At 42.0% G+C, this 9,628-nt stretch overlaps 1 protein-coding gene and 1 pseudogene across 2 annotated transcripts in view; both read right to left on the bottom strand.

Moving 5' to 3' along the window:
• Positions 1 to 9,628, bottom strand: part of LOC120286377 — a 34,705-nt pseudogene extending 25,077 nt beyond the window's left edge. The window contains exons 1-5 of the transcript XR_005549781.1: positions 9,476 to 9,628; positions 6,795 to 6,919; positions 6,541 to 6,664; positions 6,237 to 6,387; positions 5,928 to 6,120 (exon numbers count right to left, since the gene is read on the bottom strand). The product of XR_005549781.1 is annotated as a sucrose synthase-like (transcript). The remainder of the gene's footprint in view (positions 1 to 5,927; positions 6,121 to 6,236; positions 6,388 to 6,540; positions 6,665 to 6,794; positions 6,920 to 9,475) is intronic.
• On the bottom strand, positions 2,961 to 5,135 carry LOC104440058 (sucrose synthase 4). Its single transcript, XM_039310068.1, is given in 11 exon segments — positions 2,961 to 3,107; positions 3,232 to 3,370; positions 3,455 to 3,806; positions 3,809 to 3,973; positions 3,976 to 4,016; positions 4,139 to 4,228; positions 4,230 to 4,361; positions 4,469 to 4,635; positions 4,723 to 4,752; positions 4,754 to 4,840; positions 4,943 to 5,135. Coding segments are annotated over 11 exon segments (1,356 nt in total). The 5' UTR covers positions 5,015 to 5,135; the 3' UTR covers positions 2,961 to 3,026.

The raw sequence follows: 9,628 nt of genomic DNA, 5'->3' as shown, positions 1-9,628 counted from the left end.
AGTATCCCGTGAGTAGATATACAAATATGCCAAACTTTTTTTAATCATATTGACAGAGTTGAAAACTACATCATGGCTCCCTTTATTTTCGCAAAAAAAATGATTTGGAAAAGAGTTTTCCAAAAATGATCATTTATATTACTTGAAAAGTTATCAATATGAAAATATTTTTATTATCGATTGCAATTTATGTCAAAATATTTTCGAAAAAATTAAAATATCACTTTTTATTCATTCATTTTTATGTTTAAGATAAGCCGTCAATTTTTTTAAAATATTTTTTGAGGCATTTATTTTTAGCGAGACAAATGAAACCAATATACAAATGAAACCAATATGATAATCTAGCGATTTTCAATGTTTCATTAGTTGTGAAACATTTTCAAAACGAAAGTTTCCAAAGATTGAAACAGTTGGAAAAGGAAACAATTTTTAAAAGTGGGCAAACCTCCTCCATAACCAAAATGGGGCTGATCTCCTGAAAAAGTTTGAGACTTTCCAAACGATTTTCACAAAGAGTCCTCGCCTTTTCAATTTTACCAAGGAAAGACCACTTTAAATCTAGGCAAGTTCTTAAAAGACTTAAAGGAAAGAAATAAGCAGAAGAATCGCTCTGGGGTAGGGAGATCCCATAATGTCACCTTTGTATTCTCTCGGTGAAAAGATAAAGATAGATAAAGAATTTGGAGCCTCTGCGGTGATGGAGATAAACATTACCTTAAGACTTCAATTTTACTACCCAAACCTTGTCTTTAAAGTTTGTTTCAGTTCTAGCCGGCAGTGGCCGCTACTCCTTTGGCTAGGAGACGGTAATCTCATGGGTCATTTGAAATGTCATTTCAGAACAAGAAGTGACTCCACTCTGCACTCAAAATTCAAAATCCTGTCGTTTCTTCATCCAATAACATCAATGGCTGAACTCCGGTCTTTCATAAAGAAAGATGGGCGTTGTCTCAATCCACCGGATGAGACATTAATGATAGATGACAGTTTACCGCACTGAATGTCATAAGCAGATTTAAACCGCAAATTGGTTTCCTCTCAAGATCAAGCTGTCTTTTTTTCTTTTCTTTTCTCTTCTTTTTTAATTTTAGGCCGCCACCCAGAACAATTCATTTATGAAGAGTGGTCCATGGATCCTTACGTAAGGGCCATGTAGTTATGGCGGAACTTGAAAGGTCACCTTTTTTCAGCCGCCGGTATCGCTATTGTTGTGCTGCAATTGCGCCTCGTTGCAGTTCTATAAGGAATTGTTGCATTTTGAAGTTTTATTAATATCTGTTCTGAACTTACGGCACTCTCTGAACCAGGGTGGAATATTTTTCCGAACAGTTATTGTAAACACTTCAAAACCATTTGTATTGTCAGATATTTGGAGAATAGGCAAACGCCTTGTCTAAGCCATACCATTCTGTCCATGCTGTATGAAACAACCTTGTTACAGAGACTACGTTTGACAATTATCTTGCTTCCCTTATGCCGTGTTTGGCATAAGAAAGCAATGGCGTGACAAGAGAATATGCTATGTCAATGGAGTTAACGACCCTCTAAATTCACATTAGCTACATCGCAAAAACTATCAAGAAAGCTCTGCTTTTTTTATTTTAATTTAATCAGACTGAATGGCATCTAGGGCAATCATCAGATATTGCAGTTGCATATGCATGGCTGTGGCATATGAAACACATGAAAGATTCGGAAATTTCATATGTCCAAATCAATCTAATAACTCACTGCTATGTAACAGCACAAGGCGGGGTCCAACTTTTCTGAAGATGTCTGAAAAATGAAGGATTACATGGCTGGAGACGCCTTGGAAAAAATTAAATAATGTCATGAAGTGAGCTCACAAATTAAATGAATGATGAGAAGGGGAATAGAGGACATGAAGCAGCAGCAGAGAAAGGTACACAGTACATCAGAATTACTGTGACATCTTTCTTTCCACAACCAACAATTTTCTTCTTCCTACTTCCCATGAGCTCTGCCCAAAGCTCCAACCACCGTTCATTCCCACTTCTATAGGTGCCAATTTGGCCCCCTCTCTGTCTACATCTATACATGAGAACGCTATTGGAATCAGGGGAAACAATGGGTTAAAAAGAAACCCTGCTTGTCCCTGTCCATCAAGTGACTAGGTTTGGACTAGGACAGGCAGAGTAAGGTCAATGGTCTGAAACGTTAAAAATGCCTGTACCAACTATGATCTTGATTTTAAACTCCTCAGCTGGTTTCCAGGCAGAATTCAAACTGCATAAACCAAACCTGCATACCTGATCTGTCTCAACTGTGCGAGTTTTGAACTAGCGACTGTTGTGTGTCAAAAGACTTAAAGACCTGATCCATTCGCTTGAATTGTGTCTCTGAGCATTTTTTGGACATGAAGATTGCTGAGTTTCGCAAAAAGATGGTGAGGAGCTTTGGAGAGTAACCATGATCGTTCTGATGTGCCTTTTAATGCAGGTATCAGCATCAACATATGCTGTCCTGGGCCATGAGAAAGCAGGTAAAAAGCACAAGGCTGTCTTAATCTCACATTTTGATTGCTCAGTTGCCGATATTTGTGCCTGTCTTCTACCTCATTTCGTAAAGAAATAGAGATCAAATCACATGGAGGTAGGACAAGAACGTGCGCCATTTTTATCAAAACAATCAAGCTGTCTCATATTTTGTTGCTTGATGGTTTGAAGTTAGTAAACTGATCGGTATCAGCTTGCATGTCGCTAGTGTTCATATCAAGTTGGTTTGTTAGGTATATGTGATTATCTTCAATTGACAGATCACCAGACAAGCTAGACATAGACCGGCACAGGTGAACAACAATGAAGTACGAAGAAATACGGAGTGGGATTGACAAGTTGAAAAGAAAATGAACCATTTACTGAATTGATGGGTACAAACCCCAAAATGCAAACATTCGCGGAATGGAAACAAAGGAAAAGAGAAAAAGGACCAAAAAAAAAAAAAAAGATCGCTCTTGGCAATCCCAAATTCAAACAATTTCCAATGTTTATTCCTTGAAAACTTCAAAAGTCCAATGCTTCCGTCTTCTGGTAGCGCAATCTGTCTCTTTGTTTACTTTCGACAGCCGGAGGAACAGACTGTGCCTGCAAGGAAGAGCAAGAACAAAGCATGAGTGGATTGCGAGAAACATACTACGTATGCCAAGGAACCAGGCACCAATTTGAATGAAGAATGTGGGATCGGATAAAGGTTCAAGCAGGAACTTACCAGTGGGCGATACTTGAGGGCATAGAACATTTCAAGGTACCGGCGACTCGCGCCGATCAAGGTTGGGGTCACATGCTTCCAGAAGCCATACACGGCAGTCAGGTTCAACAGCCTCTCAGAATATATTTTCCATGTATACCTTATCAAAAAAAAAAAAGTAAATTACATTAGAAAAATTGTATTTCAAAAAAAGTGAACATCATTTTAATCTGAAAACGCTTACTTCTCTTCAATTCTCTGCATGGCACCCTTTGAGATCTCGTCCCAGTGGGACTGGTCAATCTTGCACTTGTTGAAGAAGTCTACAAGAAGCTCGGCCGCCTGGTCACCATGGTAAGGATCAATGTGGTAGCCCGATTTGCCATGCACAATGATCTCAGCTGGTCCACCATTGCAAGTGGCAAAGGTTGGCAATCCACAAGTCATGGCCTCAACCACGGTCAACCCGAAAGCTTCATAGATAGCCGGTTGAACGAAGACTCCCTTCGTGTCACAGATGTAGCGGTAGAGCTCTCCATTCCTCACCCGGTTCATCTGGGAGGAAATCCACCTGAACTGGCCATTCAGCTTGTACTTTCGATGAGGTCGTACATTTTCTTCATCTCAGACTGCTCTTCCAAGTCCTTCGAATCCTTCCTCCTGTCACCTCCAACCACGACCAAGTTGGCGAGTTCCCTCAACTTGGAGTTCTTGCCATACCACTCAACAAGCCCTGTCAAGTTCTTGACACGGTCCAGCCTGCCATGGTGAAAATAATAGGCTTCTTCTTATCTTTCAACACACACCTGATCAACAACGTTAGAGGTGATGTTAATTAGCAAAAGACAAACTTCGACTCCCAAGAATGCCACAACAAATGCCAGGACAGGATTTAAGTTGGACACGAAGGAAGGGCCAAAACACTCACAAGTGTTCCTTGTTCTCAACATCGCTGAAGAGGAGTTCCTCGATCTCAGGGTGGAAGGATTTCAACCGCCGCTCCTGTTCGGTGTAAGCAGTAGATGCTCATGTCAGCACCTGGTGAAACAATGTTGAACTTCGGGTCGAAGACGTCGATCCCGTGGACAACTCGGTAGAGTCAGGAAAGAGTGAAGTTCATGTGACTCTCATACTGCCCCACTGTATCCTTGCTGAAAGAAAGAATTGAAAAATAAGGAAATATTAGGAATCTTGAAATTTCACAAGATAGAATGTATTAAGACAATCGACTCAGAGATGAACAATCGAGTTGAATCACCTTCCAGCAATTTCTTGGAAGGTGCTGGTGATAATGAAGTCGGTGTGGTTCATGGCGATGAGATCAGCAGTGAACTGGCAAGAGAAGTGGTACTTTTCCTCAAATTTCTTCCAGTATATGTCTGACTCTGGGTACTTCGTCTTCTCGAGGGCATGGGCTATTGTACACTGTCGAATGAAGCAAAAGATTAAAGCCTTTAAGAAATTTTGGCATCAGTTACTACAAGTAACAAGATCATGTACAAAAGAACAAACCTGTGTAACACCTAATTTATGTGCTAACAAAGGAAGCAACAATGTTTCCATCACTGTAGTTTCCGATGATCAGATCAGGCTTGCCCTGCAACTCTCCAGCAAGTTCGCTCGCGACATCCTGATGAGAGTTATCAAACAGAAACCGTTTAGTCTCAACCAGAAACTAAATAAACTCAAACAGGCAAAATGACTTAAGTATATGACTGAGCCGGTCCAATACCTCAGTGTATCTTTCCAAATAGGGCCACACCTCGAACCGGGAAATCCACTTGCCGGACGACTCCCTTCTCATTTCTGAAGGGGACGCGAAGAATGTGGAGTACTCGGTCCCAAAAACTTTCTCAAGGCGCTGGCCACAGGTGGTTCCAACCGCATCTGGAAGAAGCCGAGTGATCTAGGAAACCAAACGACACGGTAAGCATCTAATTTGTATAAGCACCACAAAAGTCCCAACATTAAGCTTGTGAAACCTACAATGAAAATCCGATAGTAATATCCAGTCCTTGTTGCTTAATGCGGTGAAGCATTTCTTCCTCTAGGGCACGAACTTGATCCAGGATGTAAACAACCTATAAATAGACAGAATTATTGCAAATGAACAAGTTGAATGGAAAATCACAAAATGCATATCCTCCTAATCAAGAGATGCTAACTCAAAATAAAACAAGTACCTGGCCACCGGTATCCGGATAACCAAGGACATCGTCCTGAGCAAAGTATCCATGGGGAGACATGATCACGACGTTGAAGACCATGGGAACCCTATCCAAGAACTTCTCGAGTGCACGGATCGGGAGCCTCAAGGAGATCCAACAGGAGCTGGATCATCTCAAGGACGCTCAGCCGTGTCACCCCACCCCCGCTCGAGCCCGATCTCCTGGAACTTGTGCTCGAACTGGGAGTACGGGGTCTCGGGTTTGAGCGTGATCAGATCCCTCCGCCTTCCTCAGGACATGTTGGAGGGAGAACACATTCTGGATTGTGGCATTCACCATCATGTTCTGCAGAATCACCCAGTATTCTCATAAGCAATAAACAGATCACAAATATTTTAACCAATGTGCAACACATTCAGTGCTCTAAATTGGCATTTAGTCCTCAGTGTTCACCATTTCGTAACATAAGGCGAAAGAAATCTCACTTTGTAACTCAAAACTCATTTTTAAGATGTCAAATGAACGAGAATCATCGATAGTTTTATGTACCTTCCCCTTGTAGCAGTGGACTTGGAGGAATTCAAGCAGAGGGTGCAAGCTTTCCTTGTCATGGAAGAGCTTAGCGGAGAGATGGCGATTGAGAAACTCGACGCCATTGCCAATAGACTTGGAAAGAGTCGGGCGCGGAAAAGAGGCAGTGAATGGCTCAAAGTCAAGCTCATGCAAGAAGTTGCCATTCAAGCTGAAACACATGACCAATAACTCTCGTTAACACCCCAAAACAATCAAAAACAAGAACAGCAAAAAAGAACATGACCCTGAGTTCTGAGATCACCAAGAAAAAATAAAGATTCTGACCTTCCATCAGCAAGCTCTTCTTTGAAGTGCAGATACTCAGCAACCTCCAATTGCTCAAAGAACAAGCGCATGGACGTTCACACGGATGTGCTCCCACACCCGGCCTTGGACGAACAGCAAGAGCAACCCATGGAGGCGACACAATCGCTTCCTAAACCCCAAAATTTAGAGCAAAAGAAATTCCTTGAGAATTTAAATCAAAAAGGTCAAAGAAAAGCAAAAATCAACCCATTATCACTATAGAAGAGTAGATTTCAAGAGCGTGAAGAACCGAAAAACATTGACATGAAGGAGCTCATAATACCTGAGTGGATTTGAGGACTTCACCGAAGGCCCCATCAAGCTTTGTTCTGCTCTCCTCAGAGATGGCCTCAAACTCAGCAAAAATCTGGTGGCGCTGCAAGATGCCTTTGCCCTTGGCTTCAACCCTTCAACATGACAACAAAAGGGATCAAACACTTTTTAAGCTCCCTTTCACCAACTTATGTTAAAACCACTCATCAAGATGCTCTCTTTGAAGATTTCTTGAATATATCCCCTTCCGTCCTTGCTTTTTACCTTGAAAGGAAGGCCACAATATCGTTGCGGTGAGCAGAGAGGGTCTCGTCCAAACGCTCGCGAAGGCTGTGGCTTCGAGTCAACATGCGATCAGCCATGTCTAAATTCTTCTCTCAGAAAAAGAACTGCAACAACCACCAAAGTGAAACACACCGTGCATTAGAAGCAAAACCCAACTTCCACTAATAAAGGAGGGTTTTGAATAATCTCACGAAACAGAGCAACAAAAAGTCAAATCGTTGGAAAAATCGATCTTTTCTCAGAGGCGGATTTTCAAACCTTACCAACTACGCATGTACGAAGGTATTAAAATTGCGAATGTTGAACAAATGGGTCCGCTGACGCACGAATAGGTGATGATCTCGGTTGGAAAACTACTGGGGCAAAAAAAATGTTTCTTTCATTATTAATTGTTTAGGACGCTTAAAAAGAAGATTAAAAGCCAGAAAGATCTAGAGATCTCCATTGACGATCACAAAGCCTGAAGCTTGTAGTGCTTCCCACTGCTTTGCAACTTCATGAAATCAGCAGATCTAGTGTCTTCCCCCCATTTTTTATGTTCAAAAGTGCACAAAGATCATCTCTTTTACGGAAGAGAGTGTTCTTCGGGAGGCAGAGAAAGAGAGAGCAGACAACTGCCTGGAAAGTCTGAGAGGTTGCACAGAGTTTCACGTTTTGACTAAGCAAGAATTTTTCTCCTACCGACACAAGACAAAACCCAATTCTCATGGGCGACATGTCCATCCTCGAACTCGAGAAAAAAGCCAAAGGGAAGTGCAGTTCAAGACGAATTTCGCTTGTGTTCCGCGAAACAGAGACACTCAACAGACAAGTCAGAGAAGCATGAACACCCAAGAACGCGACGACCCTTGAAGGACTTGCTAACCGAAGGAGGAGAAGGAGGAGAAGGAGAAGAAGGACACGAAGAAGAAGAAGAGATCACCCACCACGAACAAACACTGCATCACACGGAAAGAAAACCGAGCAAGAAAACGAAAGAAACGACGAAAGAAAGAAACGGAAAATACCCAGGAAACAGAAAAGTGGAGCGAACGGAACGGACGCTACGAAGGGATGCTTTGGTCGAGTCGATGCCGAGCAGAATTTATAGGAAAACAGCGCGAAAAGGAAAGAAATTAAAAATAGAAACTAACGAAGAAATTGGAGGAGGAATAAAAAAAGTAGGAAATACGGAAATTAAAACAGGCAACAGAAATCTTTCTCCTTTGTCTTAACCCCGATCCTCTGCCCAAGAAAACAGTCCATTTCCAATGACATCCTCAAACAACAGTTCATGTCCTAATATAGATTTTGGATCAGAGAGAGAAAAGAGAGATTGCCTTAGGAGAGAGAAGGCCGCTTCAATACTATATCATCTCGCCGGTGAATTCTAGGAAAAGATTAATTCTTTATGATCAGATCCGCCCTCCTCAATTAATCAAATTATTTTTCATGTTGTAAGTGGACCGGAAGTTTAGGGGGTCGAAACTAAGCTCGAAGCATCTTTACCCTTTACGTCGTTTTCACATTACGATATTATAAAATCGCCGGTGCCAATCTTGGTAAATTTCCGGGTAATGATCCTAAAGATTAATGAGATTTTGTATGCTTTATACATTCCGTACTTTCGCACATAAAAGGGAAATTTCCTCGTTCTTGACCATCGAGCAACCTAACAATCAGGAAAATAAAAATAAAACAAAAATAACAATAAAATAAATGACTTGCTTAATCTAAGCCCTTGATTGGCGTTTCCTGTAGGGACGGTGTGCGCTGCGGCACGCAGTAATGGCGGGCCCACCCTCTTCGCTGGGTGGTGGGGTTCAACGGTCGTGATCACCCCAGGCAAGACCCTTAGGTGTCGTCCATCAGAGTTGCATTGTAATTTGCGTTAAAAAGTAAATTAATCTTCATTAGAAGGAAATTTCTTTTCACTACCCATTTTCCGATCTCCTAGTATCGTCCTTCGATCAAATAAAAATAAAGGAAAAAGCCATAAGGATCTTTCGAGAATATGCTCATCAATGCAACCACCCCTTTTGGCCGCAAGAGGAGATTTAATTATATTTTCAAGAAGTTTCGGCAGGCTTGGCATTGTGCTTAAGGAAGGCAGAGAGCGACATGTCGTTTAAGGTAGTATGTCCTAGGTGAAGAAGATTCACATAGACGCTAATTATAATCTTAAAGAGTAGGAACGCTGTCGCTAATGAAAAGTAAGAATTGCGTTTTCCGAGATTCGAGCAGAAGAAGAGATCGAACCGCAATGCGTGCTTGGAGGGTCACGAACAATATATGCTTAGCAAAAGAAGGGTACTCGGAGCGGCGGTATTTCAAGCACGCTCGGCCAAAGAAAAGTGATCGGGAAAAAGTTCCGACTGAACTCTAGACATTCGCATACCCATCCGTGGGCAGCGAGTTAGTTGAAATCTCTCCTCCGGCGAAGGAGATTAAGGGTTTGAAATCTTGCATCGTTAGCAATTAAAGCGACAAATCAGTTTTTCTTGAGGTATAGTCACTGTTAGGCCTCCATCGCGGAGACCTGTGAGACCCCAAATCGGCGTAAGCCGACAAGGGGCAGGTTCCAGGCGGATCTTGAGTCACCAAAAAAAAAAAAAAAAAGACTCTAGACATTCCCATGGAAAACATTCAATGGCCGATGAGCTCGGGAGCAAAGATTTTACCTTCAAATGGCGCGGCGAAGGCAGGAAATCGAAATGAAGAGGAGATCTTCAAGGGAGCCCCAAAACGGGACGCCAAAAGAAAATTGGAGGGCTTAAACGCAACAATGGAAAGGGAAGGGAACGAACGAACGGAGGATGGTGAAAAATGAGGAA

The sequence above is a fragment of the Eucalyptus grandis genome, chromosome 3, assembly GCF_016545825.1.
Source record: "Eucalyptus grandis isolate ANBG69807.140 chromosome 3, ASM1654582v1, whole genome shotgun sequence".
NCBI classification, from domain to species: domain Eukaryota; kingdom Viridiplantae; phylum Streptophyta; class Magnoliopsida; order Myrtales; family Myrtaceae; genus Eucalyptus; species Eucalyptus grandis.
Note: the sequence above shows the minus strand (reverse complement) of the source record. Positions and strands in the feature narration are given on the sequence as shown.